The 17850-nt window shown below is 64.3% G+C and overlaps 2 protein-coding genes across 2 annotated transcripts; one reads left to right on the top strand and one right to left on the bottom strand.

The window, feature by feature from the left end:
• Nucleotides 1-2054: 2054 nt before the first annotated feature.
• Nucleotides 2055-17050, bottom strand: IDUA (alpha-L-iduronidase). The gene is made up of 14 exons (XM_025887390.2): nucleotides 16802-17050; nucleotides 15858-15998; nucleotides 5651-5736; nucleotides 5356-5463; nucleotides 4991-5086; nucleotides 4694-4896; nucleotides 4387-4566; nucleotides 4057-4273; nucleotides 3470-3682; nucleotides 3268-3389; nucleotides 3066-3191; nucleotides 2917-2993; nucleotides 2467-2567; nucleotides 2055-2317 (listed from the first exon to the last, which is right to left on the bottom strand). Exons 1-14 carry the CDS (start codon nucleotides 16954-16956, stop codon nucleotides 2211-2213), a joined length of 1932 nt encoding a protein of 643 aa, XP_025743175.1. The 5' UTR covers nucleotides 16957-17050; the 3' UTR covers nucleotides 2055-2210.
• SLC26A1 (solute carrier family 26 member 1) lies at nucleotides 11204-15001 on the top strand. Its single transcript, XM_025887391.2, has 3 exons — nucleotides 11204-11333; nucleotides 12181-12797; nucleotides 13472-15001. The coding sequence occupies exons 2-3, from the start codon at nucleotides 12207-12209 to the stop codon at nucleotides 14999-15001; spliced, it is 2121 nt and encodes a 706-aa protein (XP_025743176.1). The 5' UTR covers nucleotides 11204-11333; nucleotides 12181-12206.
• Nucleotides 17051-17850: the final 800 nt, after the last annotated feature.

Raw genomic sequence — 17850 nt, 5'->3', positions numbered from 1 at the left:
GACACCCCAACTCTCAAAAAGCCCAACCCCAAATCAGCAGACCAAAGCTAACCTGTCAGCGTGGTCAGAGAACAGGGATGCATCAGCGAAGTGGTGGCAGGCTGATTACGGGGACATCACAGGCATGGTGGAGATGGTGACTGAGCCCCTGGGGGCCGAGGGGCACAGCACAGATGCGTCTCTGCTGTCCTGCTGAGATACCAGCGCTAACTCCCCACTGAGCCACAGTCACCTCCAGAGAGGGACCCATCCTACCACCAGGGCAATGGCAGTGGGCTTGTGCCAGGAACTCACAGCGCAGAGGCAGACCACGCGTGGGGCTGCTTTGCCAAAAGCCAGAACACACAGGGCCAGGGTGGAGAGAGGGAGGCAGCCTCACTGCCTGAGGGATCTCTGCTCCGCGGTCTTAAAGGTCTTGGCATCCAAGGAAGGACCTAGTCCACCAGGGAACCCAGTCCCCCTCCCGTAAGCTGGAAGCTTAGATGGACCTTCAACCATCAGGCGTCCTACAGCCACTAAACCAGCAGGTAGAGAAGAGGCTGCTTTACTATTGGGGTAATGGATCCCAATCACCATGGAGAAATGGAGTCCATGCTTATAGGAGCTGAACTGTATCCCCCCCCCACATTCTTATGTTGAAGTTCTAACCCCCAGTGTGTCCGAACAGAACTGTATTTGGAGACAGGGCCTTTAAGGAGGTGATGAAAATGAGGTCCTGAGCATGGGCGCTACTGGCCTCCTAAGAAGGCAGTAGGACACAGAAGGCAGGAGAAGGCCTTCGTCTGCAAACCCGGGAGAGAGGCCTCGGAAGGATCCAACAGCGCCCACACCTTGATCTCAGACTTCACCTCCGGGACTGGGAGAGAACACACTTCTGTAGTGGGGGAGCCTTGGGGTCGGTGGTTCATTCTACTTCATCATGACGGCCTGGGCTGACTGAGACAGGGCTTCGTGATAGGGCAGGAGGACCACGTGTGGGACCCAGGGACCGACCAAGCACCCCCTCTGCCCCCTGTATACTAACGGCAGTCAGCAGGGAACGGTGCCCCACAGAGACACAAGGGCTGGGTCCCCCGGCATCAACTACGGTACCCACACCGGGAAAGAAGAAAAGCAATGGGGCTGAATGTGGGGTCCACATGGAAGTGTGATCAAGGGGACTTCTCCCACCTGTGGTAAGGCAGTTGGTGAGACTTGGCAGTCCTTGAGTTTTTCACAGAGACAGGGGGCTGGCAGGTTTGGGGAAGCCAGAGGGGCTGACTGGGCCTTGCCTTCCATCTGCCCTTTCAGACCCCCCCTCGGCGCCTCCCCAAGCCCTAAGCCCAAGGTAGCCCTGGAGGTCAGCAGAGGGGAGTGGGATCAGGGCCTCCACACCCCCACTCCTGCTCACAGGGCCCCCCGACTGGCTATACCCCTGGACTGAAGGTCTCTGCTCCTCACCAGGTGGCCTCTCCATACCTGTCTGGACCGGTGAGTGCTCCCTCACCTGCTCTGTTGGCCCTGGGGTGGGGGTGGGTGTGGGGAGGATCCTGGGTCCCGCACTTGCCCGTGCAGTGTCCCTGCCCACCGTCACACCTCTGTGAACAGTCCCCAGTCACTCTCAGCATGCTATCTGTCTCCCTTGGGCTCAGATAAGGAACCAGGATGGCCATGGGGGCAGACATGGCTCACAGTTGACACTGCTGGCCACAGTGGGGGCCAGACAGCCTGGAAGTCCCACCCTACCTCCCACCTGGTGGAGTGCAAGGCTCAGCCTGCCTGGGCCTCAGGAAGTGGGTCCCCACCTGGGCTCCAAGTTGACCCAGGCGAGCCCCCTCGTGCTCTGCAGAACGGGCAGGGGGTAGGAATGGGGCCCACTGCACCCAGCAATGAGGCCAGAGACCCCAGGGAGGCAGGGCAGCCATCTATTTGGCAGCTGGACCTCAGTCTCCCTGTGCCCAGCCTGCTCCCATGGTGGGAGAAAGCACTCTGAAGAGGAGGAAGGTGGGGAAGGCCCTGCTCTAGCCAGGTCCCGAGTCTGCCCTGGGCCCATCCACAAAGGCCAGCCCCAAGACTGATGAGTGAAAAGGCACTTTAAGGGCATGAGCAAGAGAACAGGAGAGAACGACAGAGTGGACTGATGGGCCGCTGGTGGTCCAGCCCATCTCAGCGCCTGACCACCCAGGCTCACGGGTCAGCACAGGCTCATGGTCACTGCACAGTGGGGGCCCTCATGGTGCAGGGACCTCCAGGTATCGCACAGGGTTCGAGAAGGGGCCTGGCCGGGCCCAGTAGTCCACTGCTCGAACCCGGTAGGAGCCGGACGTGACAGCGGAGTCTGAGGATGCAAACATACACATGTGTTCTGGAGTGCCCCCCTTGAGCCCACCCCAAACTCCTAGAGCTCCCTGGACCCCACCCCATGGGACACGCGCTGAGGCCCAGAAATGGGGCAGCTGAGGTGAGGGCAGACGGTGGCAGGCACACCTGGGCTGAACACAAAGAGGTTAAACGTCGATGGCCTCCTACTGACAGGAGCGTACGCCTCGCCGTCTGTGGAGAACTGGACCTCATACGTCCACAGGCACCTGGGGAGGGTCAGGTGGGAGGAGGGCTGGCGCCCAGGTGGGCTGGGGGGCAGGGCAGACTCACAGCCCCTTCTCTGAGCCCTCCCTGGGTCCCTGGCCCTCTTCCTGCACACCCGCTGCAGAGGGACGAGGGGACCGGAGCCCAGGGCCAGCTGTCAATGTTCCCGACAGGTACCCCCACCCCCGATCAAGCAGGGGGGGCTGCCTCGGGCTGTTTGTGCGGCTGTGAGGGGGGGGCGTGAGAGGCGGAGGTGGGGAGGGGTTGGAGGACCAGAGCGGAGGGACCGGGCACAGGCGGGGACCAACAGCTCCTACAGGATGGGGTTTAGGAGTGAGAGCACGCACGCACTTGGAGCCCACGCGCTCATCCGACCACACCAGAAGCACCTGCCCGCTGGTCAAGGGCAGAGAACGGAGCCGGGTCACCTGACGGGAGAGAGGCTCCGTGACTGGGGGGTTGGAGGGGCCTGGGCGGCGGGGTAGGGGGCTGCCACTTGCCTGGCCTGGCGGCTTCTCAGGGCGTGCACACACGTGCACCAGCAGGAGCGAGGGCAGCCGGAGCTCTGGGCTTAGTGTCAGGCGGCCACTGGCAGGGAAGGGGCGTGGCGCCTCGGCCACTGGGTCCTGGGGACAGGGACTGGTACTCAGGGCCTTGGGATCTCGACAGCCGCCCTGCCCCATCCCCCACCCGGCCTCAGACCTCGGCGGCGCGCATGCGCCGGAACTCCTCTGCCGAGGGGAAGACCGGCCGGCCGAGGCGCTGCCACTCGCCATGGGGGCTGCAGAGCTGGTTGTCCAGGTACAGGGTGACATAGACGAGCCCTGCAGAGGTGGACGTTGGAGCCACGCCTCGCCGGGCCCACCCCCTCCAGAGCCACCCCTTCCCCGGGACCCCAGCTCACTCGGGCCCGGGGGTACCCCACGCAGGCGCAGGATCAAGGCGATGCTGTGATTGGCGTGGTTGCGCGTGTCGTCGCTCGCGTAGACCAGCACCGTGGCGCGCCAGGCGTCAAGGGGGCCAGCCGGGCTGTGGGCGCTGGCTAGGACGCCCACCGTGTGGTTGCTGTCCAGCACCGTCCCGGCTTGCGACACCTCGGCCCAGAGCTGCTCGCTGTCTGCAGGGCAGGGGCGGGTTGTCACCAGGCAGAAGTCGCGGCCTCCCAGGGCTGCCCTCCCGAGGCCTGGCTTCCCACCATTCATTCCCCTCCACGAAGGGTCCTGCACCAGAGGGCCCCACCACACCACAACTCCTGTGACCCACTGAGCTGGGGAAGCGGGGCCGGGAGGGGCAAGGAAGTCCCCCATCCCCAGCAGGGCGCATACATCTGCACCTCCCCTGCCTTGGGGCCTTTGCACACGCCACTAGGGCCTGGAATGACACCCCTGCCTGACCGAGACCCTGGTCCTGGTCCTGGCCCTGCCCAGGGTGCAGGGGGCGGCCTCGTCTGGCTCTAGTCTGGGCTGGCGCAGAGAAGGGGGGAGGGCATACCCAGCAGGGCCAGCAGCGCCATGGCGGTGAGCACGGGCTTGCGCAGCAGCTGCACGTGTGGCGGACGCGTGTTGTTGACCTGGAAGCGCGCAGTGAGTGTGCGCTGTGTGAAGTAGTGCGGCTGGTAACTCAGGAAGGCGTTGTCATTGCTCAAGAGCGCGTAGCGCACAGCAGAGCTGGAGTTGGCCACCAGCAGGTTCTGGTGCTGGGCAATGACCTGCAGGCGTCCAGGTGGTAGGATCTTCCAGGCCATGCGCCCGGACCCTCCTTCCCCTTAAGGACCGCTGCTCCTGGGGTAGGTGCTGGGGTAGATCCTGGGGGCGGGCCTACCTTCACCACCATGGCTGCATAGGTCACGTCAGCTCTCCAAGGCTGCGGCAGGGACCAGCCCACCAGCGGGTCCGCTTCATCGTTGTAAATGGGGACGTCAGCAAACTTGGGGAAGAGCCGTTGTATCTGCAGCACGGTGGCCTTCTCCTGCTCCAGGATGTAGATGGAGCTGCCCGCGCCCTGCGGGGGTTGGCCTCAGGATGACTGGGGTCAGCTCCCGTGACTGGCTGAAGAGTGGGTGGGGCTGCGGCGGGGGTCCCCTGGCGGGAAGAGGGGCAGGGGGCGCGGGGGGGGGGGGCGACTGTACCTTCTTGTGGAGGGAGATGTAGTCCAGCCGCACACCCAGCTCCCCCGTGAAGAAGTTGGTGCCGTTGTGACAGTGCCCCAGGAGGCCCCAGCACAGCGGCGAGTGTGGCCAGGGGTGGAAGGAGTCCCCGGGGCCGCCCAGGCGCAGCGCTGGGCTGGCAACCCGCAGCCCCTCGGAGCAGGCGTCGTAGTAATTCAGGAAGCCTGGGCGGGCGGGAACTCGGGAGTCCACACGCTGGCACCTGAGGGGCTGCTCCCGCCCCTTGTCCACTCACAGGACCCCGGAGGCGCCACCCACCTTGCATGGTCATGGACACGTTGTCAAAGTCGTGGTGGTCTGGCTCATTCCATGTCTCGAAGTTCCACTTGGAAACATGTGAGAGTCCATACCTACCTGCAGAGTGTCCCCTCACTGTCACACATGCCCCCCATGGGGAATGCCAAGCCTATCCCCACTCACAGGGAGGCCTGCCTACGGTTGGACCATGACGAAGATATTGGTCTCCATATGAGCCCAGTGCCCCCTGCCCGGCCTCCTTCCCCCATCAGGAGACCCTGGCTCAGGGTTTGTGACACAGAAGACCAAGGAGGTGGCCTGTGTGGGAGGAGAGCCTGCCCAGGAGCACCCCCTCGCCGTCCCTCCAGGGCCTGTGCCCTGCCCACCAATGTATCTCCTGGCCACAAGGGAGACCAGCTTCTTCCACTCAAACACCTGCTGCTTGTCCTCGAAGTTGGTGAAGCGTTTGGAGGGGCTGCCCATCAGCTCAAAGCCTGCAACACATGAAGGTGGCTATCCGCCCGGGCCCCACCTGCCCGCACGGCGCCCACGCTCTGCCTGCCCTGGGCCCCACCTGCCCCGCAGAGGCCAGTCCTCTGCATCTAAGCAGTGAGGACCCAGAGGGGGCAGGTCATGGGGACAGGACAGGACTAGAGGGCAGAGGGCAGGGCTGCTGCTTACCTGGGAGGAGCTGGTTCTCCCTGAGAAGATCCAGGTACCTATCCAGATGGGTGAAGTTGTAGCTCAGGCCTTGCCCAGCTGACTCCCTGTAAGACAGTGAATGTCAGGGCGGAGGAAAGTGGGCCCGGGCTGGAACTGTGGCCATACTCAAGCAGCTAGAGAGCCTGCAAGATACCACACAGGTCTCAGATCCAGACTCCTCAGTGGGTCCCTCCCCTCGAAAACACCAGTGATAAAAGCCTATCAGTCATTCACAGCCTAGTATGAACCAGTGTGCCTGTCCTGGAACCCCACCCCCAAGCCTTCAGGAGCTCGGACCAGCTTTGGGCTGAGGGGTGGCACGGGGCAGGTAGATCTTTTGGGAAGGGTACGATAGAATGGAGTAGGGGGGAAACAAGGCACCCTGAAGACAGCTGGCTGTGAAGTGGGGAGCCATGGAACAGGAGCCTGGCAGGACCCGGGGGGTGCCACAACCTGCTTCTTCACACCTCCTGGAGGCCAGGACTCCAGACTTGTCTCAATAGTACTCCTCTCCCCCTCCCACACTCCGAAAATGGAGAAGGGCAGCCTCCCCACCCTCTTGTGGCCCAATGTCCTCCAGGTTCACATTCTGGGAGGAGACAGAAATCAGGCAACTATGTGAACCTTGAATGTGGGTACATCAGATGTACCATGCAAGGGGAAGGGAGCAAAGGATCAGGCAGGGAGGGCCTCTCTGAGGTAACATCTAGGACCTAGCATGTAGTGAGACAAAGCCAGCAATGAGAAGCCAGGGAGAACAGACAGAACAGCATGTGCAATGGCCCTGAGGTAGGAGTAAACTCGCAGTGATCAAGCAGTAGAAAACACAGTGTGGACCTGGGGCAGAATAGGGTGCCGGCTGTGACAGACTAGGTCACAGGAGGCCTTGTACCCAAGGTGAGGATAGGACCCTGACTCAAAGTGAAATGGGGAGCCCTGTCAGAGACCTAAGGAGAAAAGTGCCATGACTTTGTTTTTAAGATTTTTTTTAAAGAGATTTTTTTTTTAATTTTATTTATTTGACAGAGAGAGACACAGGGAGAGAGGGAACACAAGCAGGGGGAGTGGCAGAGGGAGAAGCAGGCTCCCCGCCGAGCAGGGAGCCCGACGCGGGGCTCGATCCCGGGACCCTGGGACCACGACCTGAGCCGAAGGCAGACGCTCAACGACTGAGCCACCCGGGCGCCCCAAGACTTTTTTTTTTAAAGTTTTAGGTTTACAGGAAATTGAGAGGGAGGTACAGAGATTTTCCATTTCCCCCCTGCCTGCCCACAGGCACAGCCTCCCCCACTATCCACATCCGCACCAGGACGGGACATCTGTGACGGTGGACGGGCCTCCACGGACACGTCATCACCACCCAGAGTCCACAGATGACCGCGGGGCCCCCCCTGGTGGTGCACATTCTGCGGGTTTGGACAAGGGCATCAGGACAGGTGCCCACCACCGCAGTGCCACCCCGAGTTGCTCCCCGGCCCCCACATCCCCCGTGCTCCACCTGCCGATCTTGGTGCTGTCTCCATAGTTTTCCCTTTGGCCATGATGGTTGGAAAGGTCCGCCCGGGGCTGGTGTAAGTGCCAGGACAGGGCAGTGGCTACAAAGGCAGCAGGAAGGAGCCAGAGCAGATGGACTTATGAGGTAGGGTGGGCAACATCTGCGGATGGAGGGGGCAGGTCTTGCACAACCCCTCATACTTCGCTTGAGCAGCGAGGTGGGTGGGGGTACAGGTGGCATCCGAGGGTGGACCCGGCGTTGGGGGCTGGGTGGGGAAGCTGGTGGCCTTCCAGTCAGGCACAGGCAAGGGGCCGGGGCGGGAAGAGTCGTGCAGGGATGTGCACGGAGCCCGGGGTGGCCCGGGCTGGGGGTGCTGCCTCATGAGGAGCACAGGCCGACGGGCTGGCAGGCCTCTCAGGGCTTCCCCTGAGGACAGGCCTGCTCCATCCGTCCATCCCAGGGAGGAAGGCAGCCAAGGGCAGGAGGGCCTGCGGTGCACCCTCTTGTGGCAGCTGGGGCGGAGCCGCGTGGGGTCACCACAGGACCTGGCCCAGAACAGCTTTTCATGTCAACCTGCCCACCCCACGCCACAGCTTGGCTGGCCCACCGTCTCCCTGGACACAGTGACGACATGGAGAAGCCAACACCTCCCCTCTCCACCCTTCTCTGCCCCACGCCTCACTTTGTACAGGGTCAAGGCTGAGCCTGGGCCTGGCGTTGAGTCCAACCCGGGGACCAGGTCAAGCCACCACACACAAGTTCCTCTGCCCTCCCGGGCCCTGCACTCTGCTTTCCCTTGCTGGCCCCTCTGTGCAGGGGCTGCGTCCTTCCATCTCTGGGGCCCAGCAGGACAAGCTTGTGGGCAGTGGGGATCACCTCCCTCACCCTTCCCCTCCCATCCAAAGGTCACAACTAGTAGCAAAGAAAAAACAAGCCCTTGGGTAAAAATTAAATGTACACAGCAGAGGGTTCCAAAGTCCCACTACTGTGTGGGAGGAGGGTGGGCAGGGGTGATGGGGTGACCAAGTGGAAAGTGAAGGCATGTGCAGGGGCTCCAGGCTTTCCCTGCAGCCCCTGGCGGTGATAATCCCAGCCTGCACACATTGGGTGCACAGCAGGCCTCAGATCCACGCTGCTCCTATGGGTGGTGTCCTCTGCCAGTGGGGTACCACGGGGGAGCCCTAACGCAGAGGCATCCCCAGCCCGTCCCCCTGGATGGAGAGGAGTGTCCCCTGGCCCAGCCAGCCTCCACAGCTAAGGATACCCTGGGGACCAATACACGGGTCCCAGGGGCCAAAAAACCCACCCCAGAGGTCCTTAGGCACCACTGTGGGTGCCTTGGTCTCCCTCTGCCTGGCCCAGTCAGAGTGAGGATCTGAGAGACCTCATTTAGGGAGGGGGCTGAGCGTTGAGGTGAAGTGCAGAGAGGCTTGGGTCTCCACCGACAAGCATCCATTCCGCGGCCCTGGAACGGTCCGAACCTGGGCGCGAGTCCTCTGGCTCTGGCACGTGGGCCCGGGCTGCGGCGGCTGCACAAAAGGCTCATTCACGCGCGCCTGCGGCTGTCCGGCTGCGCCAAGGCCTCCCACTGCAGGGCCTGAGCGCGTGCGCGGGAGGACAGAGCTGCAGCCGCCTGGGGAGTGCTCGGGGGCGCGGAGAGGGACCCGGCCTCACGTGCGCAGGGGAGTGAGGACGAGGCCGCGGCCGCGGGTGCTCGACGGCGGGGGTGCCGAGTGGGGGGCGCGCACGGAGGGTGCGCGGGGCGAAGACGCGGGGCGCGCGCTCCCGGAGCAGGAGGATCCGGCGGGGAGCGCAGTGCGCGGCCAGCCGGGGGCCATGCGCTCAGAGAGGGAGATGTGTACGGGCGCGCGCGCGGGGAGCTCACAGGCCCGCCCCCCCAAGGGAACCCGCAGCCTCAGTCTAAGGATGGAGGTAGGAGGGTGTCAGGCTCAGGGCCAGCTGGCGGGAGAGGCCGGGTGCTCTCCATCTTCCCATCCAGCACCCGGGGCCCGTGCACCACGGCGGCGTTTCAGGGCCCTGGAAGCAATAGGGGCCATCAACCCGGCAGCCCCTTTGCACTCGGGGTCGGGATACAACATTTCCGTACCAAATAAGCGTATTTGACGATTTAAAACGGGGATTTAAAGACAAATTGTAAGGAAATAACCATGTGGCCTAGGGCTGGGCAGAAGCCCCCAGAGGGAGGGTCCAGCAGGGTGAACCCCAAGGCCCCTGCGCGGGTGAAGTCTGCAGCTCCGTGGGCCCACCGCAGTAAGGGGCTGTGGGCCTCAGCAGCCCCTCTGGCAGGCAAGCGCCCAGGACTAGATACCCGTGTGCGGGAGCGAGACCACAGGTGCCCGATCACCAGCCTCAACGCAGAGAAGCCGGGGAGGGACACGGCAGGGGCTGGGGTGTCCTGCAGTTCTCCCAACGGTCAGACGTGACCTCAACTGTTACTCCTTCACCTGGTTTAGACACCCAGCCTGGGCAGAGTATGAGGCCCAATCCCTGCTGGCAAGGGAGCCAAAGCCGGGCCCCGTGCTGCATCTGACAGGATAGGGGCTGGGGGTAGGCCCAATGAGCCCCTCCCTGAAATATCTCCATCTGCCTTGAATCTCACCCCACCCAGGTGCTTTCCTGCCCAGAGCCTCCAGAAACCGCTGCCCCTCCCCTTCCTAACTCAGAGGAAGGGCCCCTTCCCACACTAGGTCCCCACCCCGAGGAACCCCCTCTCCTACACCAGCACCCAGGCCCCGTGGCCCAGCACGAGCACACATGTGTATCTGCCCCCTGGCCACCGCTGCTCTGGGCACCAAGGAGTCCTCTGTGTCACAAAACCCCCAAGGGCGCTGAGGTCACCCAGGGAGTTCTCTCTGCCCTTCTGCCAGTAGCTGGGGTAGGAGATAAACGTATATACCCCCCTCAATAGCTGCCCTCCCCTCTGCACCCCGTGGTGCACCTGATCTGCCCCAGGGAGGGGCCTGAAGCTCCTGATCTGGGCAAACAGCTCCCACCAGGGGCCAAGTGGGTCCTGGGCTGGACTCTGGGGGGGGGGGTCAGTGGAGGGAAAACCCTAGGCTGTGTCCTGGGGGGACAGGAGAGCAATAGGGGGTATGGGGCTACGGCGGGATGGGCCCCTTTCCACACATAACCCTTCAAGATCCCAGTGATAGAAGTCCACCTGTCACTCAGTGTAAAGGTGGGGGTCAGAATAGTCATCGTATCATTGGTGGGTCACGTGGTTAATCATCTAAAGCCCTCATGTGCCTTCAAGCCAGTCCTTGCCCACGCCGGGCACCGGCCAGTCACGCAGGGGGTCAGACCCCCACCCCCCCACAGCAAGAAGGGTGCACCTGGCTGGTAGCATATCGTGATGCCTGCTGGCCCTCCTGCCCTCAACAACCCACACGCGTGCACACACACACACTTAGCGGCAGCCTCACACCTGCTTTCCACACAAGGACACACAACAGACGCCAAGCATACAGCTGCCCAGTGCCACTCAGGCCGGGGCTCCAGCGTGGACCAGACCTGTCTCACGGCACAACAGGGAGGATGACGAGACCAGCCCCATCCCCAGCACCTACCCTTGGTTAGTTGTGGGGACCACAGCAATAGGCCCCAGAGCTGAAGGGTCCCCTCTGCCTGTGCCCTGTCCCAGGACTGGCTGGGCTCCCGGGCCTTCCGCCTCCCCCAGGGACCCCAGAATCCAAGCATCCTGCTCCAGCCACTGGGTGCCCTTGCCCACCCTGTCCCACACCTGGGGCCCCACTGGGAGGCTGGGAGCTTATTAAGAGGCCCACACAATTGTTTGTGAGCCTCTGATTACAGTACAACTCCCTGGATTAGCCGCTCAGGTAACACTGGTCTGGGGGAAACCCGTGACTCAGCAATCTTTGGGGTAAATAATTTAACTGCAATCCCAGCTGGCCAAGCAGTCAGATGGTCACCACGGAGCACTGCCCGCGGTGGGCGCCAGTTCTGCCGTGGCCTGGCTCCTGGCTCCAGCTCTGAGCCAGAAGCCTGCCGCCCACACTCCCCTACCCGCCAACAAAAGCCAGAGGGCTCTGGAGGTCCAGCTGGCCGGCAGACTCTGGCCCCAACAGGCTGACAGGCCAGCTCCCTCGCTACCCTCCGGTCCTCCAAGCCTGTGAGAGGCCCCCTCAGGTAAGATCATCTCGGAGCCCTGCGGCAGGACCGTGAAATCCCCAAGGCGACAGGAGAGGCCAACTCCCTGGGTGAAGGGGAGGGCAGGGCGGTTCTAGGGTCTCCTTCGTGGACCCTCCGGCACAAGGCAGATGCCACTTAAACAGTCCTCACTCTACGCACCTGGACTCTGGGGGCTCGGGGGGACCCCTGTGTGCCGAGGTCGTCCCAGGAAGGAAGCACAGCTCAACGTCCCCCTGGAGCTCATGAGGGTTGTGCCTGCCTGCCCCCCGACACACACATGCCATCCTCCACAGCCCGGGGAGACCCCAGGCCCTATGTCCTGGGCCTGGGGTGACAAGGCAAGAGAAGGCCAGCTGCCCTCGGGACACAAGGGGCAGTCCCACGGTTGTGTTCCACGGTGCACCTGTGTGGTCTGAGACCCCGACCTGCCTCAGGAGTGTGATCACACACCTGGGAAAGGGTACCCCACAATCCCGGGGAACCGGGCAGAGGACAGATGCCAGTCACCCCAACTTCCCTCCCAGCTGGCCCCCACCGAGATCACCCTCCCAAAGCACGTCCCAGGAATTCTGCCACAAGGAGCAGGGAGTGGTCAGTGCTGCCGTCTGAGCAGCCCTCCAAGGTTCAACGGGGGGCATCGGGAGGCCCTCGTGCTCCAAGCCCATGGTACAGAGCTGACTTAGGGGTGCCAGAGGGGACCGTGGTGGTTGGGATGGGTGGTGGAGGGGCCTGTGCCCGCATGGGGAGGTGGACAGGGAGCAGCGGAGCGGGGTTCAGCCACACATAGGTCTGGGTCTCTGTGCGGCCCTCTGACCTCGGCGCTGACGCCCACCTCCATTGCAAGTTTCCCCCAGAAGCGTGGCGGGCCGGATGGAGGTGTCCCCTGAGTGCGTGCAGCGGGGCGGGGGGCCGGTGCTGGTCCGCCGGCGGTCCCCAGCGCCCCTGGGCCTGCGTGAGATGCTCAAAGCCAGGCTGTGGTGGAGGTGCGCGTGCAGCCCGCAGAGGGCCTGGACGCTGGTGCAGGACCTGCTCCCCGCCACACGCTGGCTGCGCCGGTACCGCCCACGGGAGGCCCTGGCAGGCGACGTCATGTCCGGGCTGGTCATCGGCATCATCCTGGTGCCACAGGCCATCGCCTACTCACTGCTGGCGGGACTACAGCCCATCTACAGTCTGTACACGTCCTTCTTCGCGAACCTCATCTACTTCCTCATGGGCACCTCTCACCACGTGTCCGTGGGGATCTTCAGCCTGCTCTGCCTCATGGTGGGCCAGGTGGTGGACCGCGAGCTCCTGCTGGCCGGCTTTGGCCCCGCCCAGGACGGCGTTGGGCCCGGGGACAACGGCAGCAGGGTCAACGCCTCAGCCGCTGCCGCGGGGCCCGGTCCGCAGGACTGTGAGCAGGACTGCTACGCCATCCGCGTTGCCGCTGCCCTCACACTGGTAGCCGGCATTTACCAGGTGAGGGGCCTACCGGCTGGGGTTGTGCCAAGCGAGGCGCAGGCCCCTTGGGCGCTCACCGCCCACTCAGAAGGGCCGGGCCCAGGGCAGTGTGGGCTCAGGGCCTCAGAGAACGGTGGGTTTAACCGGCAACGACAGGACAGAGCAGGCTGAGGCAGAGGTGGGCACGGGACGGCAACCCAGGATGGGGGCCCCCGCCCAGCCAGCTGTGGCCTGGACAGCAATAGTTGGCTGGAGTGGGGCCTCAGCTCCAGACACGCCTGACTGGCCCACGCAGCTCCCCTGGGTTTCCCGTCCCAGGTGGGATCCCGAGAGGCTGCCTCCCTTCCTGCAGCGTCCCCACACCCAGGGGTCTCCCGGACCAGGCCTGTCCTGTCCACCCCAATGTCACACCCTCCCAGGGGCCCCGGGTCTCCCGGGTGGGGGGCAGTGCCCCTCGCAGGACAGGAGAAAGGAGCTGCTTTCCGATGCCCAGAGCTGGCATGCGTGAAAGGACCAGAAATGAGCATACGAGGCCACGTGCGCACCTCCAGCATCCGCTGTGCCTGTGTGCGCACACGTGTGTGCAGGCACTCCAGAGTCCACTCGGGAAATAAGGGTATTGAGCTCTGTGCTGTGGCCACCCCCTCTGCTGCACCAGGCAGCCCGCTGCCCTGACCACACTCTGTCCACAGGTCCTCATGGGCATCCTCCGGCTGGGCTTTGTGTCCACCTACCTCTCCCAGCCACTGCTCGATGGCTTTGCCATGGGGGCCTCGGTGACCATCCTGACCTCCCAGCTGAGGCACCTGCTGGGCGTGCAGATCCCACGGCACCAAGGGCCGGGCATGGTGGTCAGCACGTGGCTGAGCCTGCTGCGCAGTGCTGGGCAGGCCAACCTCTGCGACGTGGTCACCAGTGCCACGTGCCTGGCTGTGCTGTTGGCCTCTAAGGAGCTCTCAGACCGCTGCCGGCACCGCCTAAAGGTGCCACTGCCCACGGAGCTACTGGTCATTGTGGCGGCCACGCTGGTGTCCCACTTCAGCCAGCTCCACGAACGCTTTGGCTCCAGCGTGGCCGGTGACATCCCCACTGGTTTCGTGGCCCCCCGGGTGCCAGACCCTGGGCTGATGTGGCGTGTGGTGCTGGACGCTGTGCCCCTGGCCCTCGTGGGCTCTGCCTTCTCCATCTCTCTGGCTGAGATGTTTGCCCGGAGCCACGGCTACTCCGTGAGGGCCAACCAGGAGCTGCTGGCCGTGGGCTGCTGCAATGTGCTGCCTGCCTTTTTCCACTGTTATGTCACCAGCGCCGCCCTGTCCAAGAGCCTCGTGAAGACGGCCACCGGCTGCCGCACGCAGCTGTCCAGCGTGGTCAGCGCTGCCGTGGTGCTACTGGTACTGCTGGCCCTGGCGCCACTGTTCCGGGACCTGCAGCGGTGCGTGCTGGCCTGCGTCATTGTGGTCAGCCTGCGGGGCGCCCTGCGCAAGGTGAGGGACGTTCCAAAGCTGTGGCGGCTCAGCCCTGCTGATGCGCTGGTGTGGGTGGCCACGGCAGCCACCTGTGCCCTGGTCAGTGTAGAGGTGGGGCTGCTGGCCGGCATCCTCCTGTCTCTGCTCAGCCTGGCTGGCCGCACCCAGCGCCCGCGGGCTGCCCTGCTTGCTCAGATCGGGGACTCTGGCTTCTACGAGGACACTGCGGAGTTTGAGGGCCTGGTCCCTGAGCCTGGGGTGCAGATATTCCGCTTTGCAGGGCCGCTCTACTACGCCAACAAGGATTTCTTCCTGCGGTCACTCTACAGCCTCACGGGGCTGGATGCAGGGCACGCGGCCACCAGGAAGAAGGAGCGGGGCCTGGAGGCGAGGGCCAGTGAGGGAGACCCTGTTGAGGGCGTGGACCTGGGCCCAGTGACCAGCACGGCTGCACTGGTGACCACGGCAGCCAGCTTCCATGCTGTGGTCATCGACTGTGCCCCAATGCTATTCCTGGATGCAGCCGGTGTGGCCACGCTGCAGGACCTGCGCCGGGATTACGGGGCCCTGGGCATCACCCTGCTCCTGGCCTGCTGCAGCCCCTTGGTGAGGGACACCCTGAGGAGAGGTGGCTTCCTTGGGGGGGGCCAGGGGGACGCGGCTGACGAGGGGCAGCTCTTCCACAGCGTGCACAGCGCCGTGCAGGGGGCCCGAGCCCGCCGCAGGGCGCTGGCAGCCACGGACTCTGCCCTCTAGCAGCGTCCCAGGAGCCCTCAGCAGATACGCTCCCACAACCGGTCACCGACCACTCACCACACCCCTCCAAGAGCGACACTGCGCCCCTCCACCCTGGAGGAACCGGGGAGCACACAGAAGCCCCAGACACTTGAACATCCAAGAGCGGCACCTTTGAAACAAACTGTCACAGAGACACCCTGGGCCCGCGTGCTGTGCGTCCGTGGTCCTGCAGGGTCGATTTGACACCAGGTGTCACCTCCTATTTGAACAAGGGCCCAAGGCAATCAGGATGCCTCCAAGGTGCCCACAGGATACTGGTCCCTTGGCCGGCCCAGTCCTGGGCCCGCTGGTGAGAGGGGGCAGCTCTGGCCGGGGGCCTGAGGATCTCTGTGTCTCTGAAGTCTTCCAAACACACACCCAAGTGTTCCTTCGTCCCACGCCTTGGCTGGGCGGAGCGTTGCAGGGCCGAAGTGGGGTGGGACCAACGCGACTTCAGCCCAGCCCTTGGGCAGCGTTCCTGCAAAGCCTGACCCACATGCACATCACATGAGGTACGTGGGTGCACACTTGCTGGTGCTGGTTCAGCCACAAAGCTGGTGCAGTGGGACACCAACCTGCCCCTGAGCCTCTAAGTGATATCCAGCGGGATGTCAGCTGTGCCCAGTGCAGGGGCTGCCCAGCACCCACCAGAGCCCCACACAGGACACTCTGCTGGGAAGTGCGAGGGCAACAGCCCCTCAGAGCAGGAGCCCTCTCTTCTGCCCCCGCCGCAGCCCTCACACTGCCCGGTCCTGCATACCCCAACACAGTTCTCCCCTTAGCCTTGGTCCCCCTCTCCATGAAGGGGGCTCTGCCGGCTGCCCCCACCACTTACCTGGCTGTGACGAGCTCCAGCAGCCAGTGGGTCCGGACCTGCTCAAGGCCACCATGAGGGACAGCGCCCACATAGGCCAGGTTGAGCTGCTGGTCCCAGCTGAGGTCATACTGGTCAGCCTGGCTGTGAGGCAGTGGGGGGCTGGGGAAAGAACAAGGGGGATGGGGCATGAGGCCCCATGGACAGGGCCTGGGACTGCCCAGGACACCCACCTCCAGCAGCTGGAGTGCGGACTACCTGCCAATGAATGTTACCGTCCCTGATGTAATAAAATGACCCCCAACGTCAGGAATGTTATTCTGTCTCACGTTTATGGAAATCAGGGGCACCCTGAGAAGAGAGGACCCCATCCCAATACCCTGCTCCTTCCCCCTTCAGCCAGGTGATCTCAGCCAGAAGCAGGCCACAGAGGGAGACCTGTATGGAGGTCGTGGAGACACGAGGGGGGCGGGGTCGGAGCCACGGGAGGGGGGGTCAGAGACACAGGGGGGTTGGGAGATAGGTCCCATGACAGGGATGTCTGACATCACTGTGGCCGCCCCCTTGGGAGGGTCCTGGGCCGCTGCTCCAGGTGACCGCCTGGACGGCCCCAGGTGGCCACCGCGCAAACTCAGGGCCTGTCCGCAGGTCTCCACCACACCGGGCACCCACTCAGAAAACCCCTCGGGGCACCCAAAACACCGCCTGGGGCCGGCCGACAAAGAAAACCCCCAGTCTGACTGAAGGCGGACCCCGAGAGGAAGGAGTAAACCAGCCAGGGAAGGGTTAGGACTTGGGCAGCCTTCCTCACATCAGAGCGCCCGAGCGGTGGGCGCGGGAGCCCAGGGGTCTCTCCAATGCAACCAGGGGGTCCAGGAGCGCGTCCCGGGTTCGGGAGGAGCGCGCGGCGGGATGGAGGGGAGATGGGCCTCTCGGGCCTCCGTTTCCCCGCGTGCAGCGCTCACCAGAAGCCGGTGCTCCTCCAGAAGGGCCGCAGGGGCCGCAGCGCACGCGCCGCGTCCACGAGGACTAGGTGCGGGGCCTCTGCCAGAGCCCGGGGCGCGGCCAGCAGCGCGGCCAGCAGCGCGAGCAGCGGGGTGCGGGAGCCCGGGGGCTGCATGGCAGAGCGCGGGGGGCGCGGGCGCACGATCCCCGCAGGCCCGGCGGCTCCTCTGCGCTCCGGGAGCCCAGGTCTGCGCCGCCGGTTCCGCCTCCGGGTCGCACGCCACGTGACCGCCGCTGCGGGGCGGGGCCGGGTCTGGGTGGGTTCTCGGAACCCGGGAGGGGCGGGCCGGTGAGTGGGCGGGGATTGGGGGTTCCCCGCCCCCCTGCCGCCGGGCTCCAGACTGGGGGGTCCTGGACCGCTGCCCCTTCCTGGCTCGGTCCTCCCCCGCTGGACGGCGGTACCCGCCAGCCCTGCTCACCGGCTGTGCTCGGACGCCTCCTGTAAGAGCGCTCCGCTGTCCCGGGGCCCGAGAGTGAGCCGTTGTCGGCTTCACGCTTCGGAGGATCGCCCCGGAGGCCGGGGAGTCGCCTAATGTACGGGTCAGGCGGCTACTTGATGGCTCCGACCTGCGATGGCTGGACGTGGGCACAGGTGGTCGGATGTGGGACACATTTGGAGGATGAGCGCTAGGACCGCAGGCGGATTGGATGCAGGGGTGGGAGGGAAGGAGCGGAGTCATAGGTGAGCCGCTGGGGTGTGGGCTTGGCAAAGCGAAGTGACAAGGAGCCGGTGTGGTCGGGGCACAAGCTGGCTTGGAGAAGGCGAGCGGACCTTGCTGACAGACAGCTGGGTGGCCTGGCCTGGGTTTACACTTCACGTTATACACACGCCAGGCAAGTCGTCCAGCACCGCGTCTTCCACAATCAGACGTTTCGCCACCCTGTGAAAAGTCTCGTGCCTGCACCCTCCTGCCTGAAACAGCACAACCCCGTCCCTGGAGGCCGCCAACGGACCAGTCAGTCCCCCAGGCTGGTGACAGAAACAGGATTTGCAGAGATAAGGGCGGGC

This window comes from Callorhinus ursinus, unplaced genomic scaffold (genome assembly GCF_003265705.2).
Source record: "Callorhinus ursinus isolate GAN/ISIS: 27379988/994484 unplaced genomic scaffold, GSC_fseal_2.0 scaffold4, whole genome shotgun sequence".
Lineage (NCBI taxonomy): Eukaryota > Metazoa > Chordata > Mammalia > Carnivora > Otariidae > Callorhinus > Callorhinus ursinus.
The sequence above is the reverse complement of the archived record's forward strand: the minus strand, read 5'-3'. Positions and strand labels throughout refer to the sequence as shown.

What these genes read in the sequence shown, in the direction of transcription:
- IDUA (XM_025887390.2), bottom strand. Translation starts at nt 16,956, where the DNA reads ATGCAGCCCCCGGGCTCCCGCACCCCGCTGCTCGCGCTGCTGGCCGCG. An exon ending in CTGGAGCTCGTCACAGCCAG is followed by an intron (nt 5,737 to 15,857) that starts GTAAGTGGTGGG and finishes ACTGTCTTACAG; the next exon opens with GGAGTCAGCTGGGCAAGGCC. An exon ending in ATGCAGCCATGGTGGTGAAG is followed by an intron (nt 4,274 to 4,386) that starts GTAGGCCCGCCC and finishes GGACGCCTGCAG; the next exon opens with GTCATTGCCCAGCACCAGAA.
- SLC26A1 (XM_025887391.2), top strand. Translation starts at nt 12,207, where the DNA reads ATGGAGGTGTCCCCTGAGTGCGTGCAGCGGGGCGGGGGGCCGGTGCTG. An exon ending in TGGTAGCCGGCATTTACCAG is followed by an intron (nt 12,798 to 13,471) that starts GTGAGGGGCCTA and finishes CTCTGTCCACAG; the next exon opens with GTCCTCATGGGCATCCTCCG.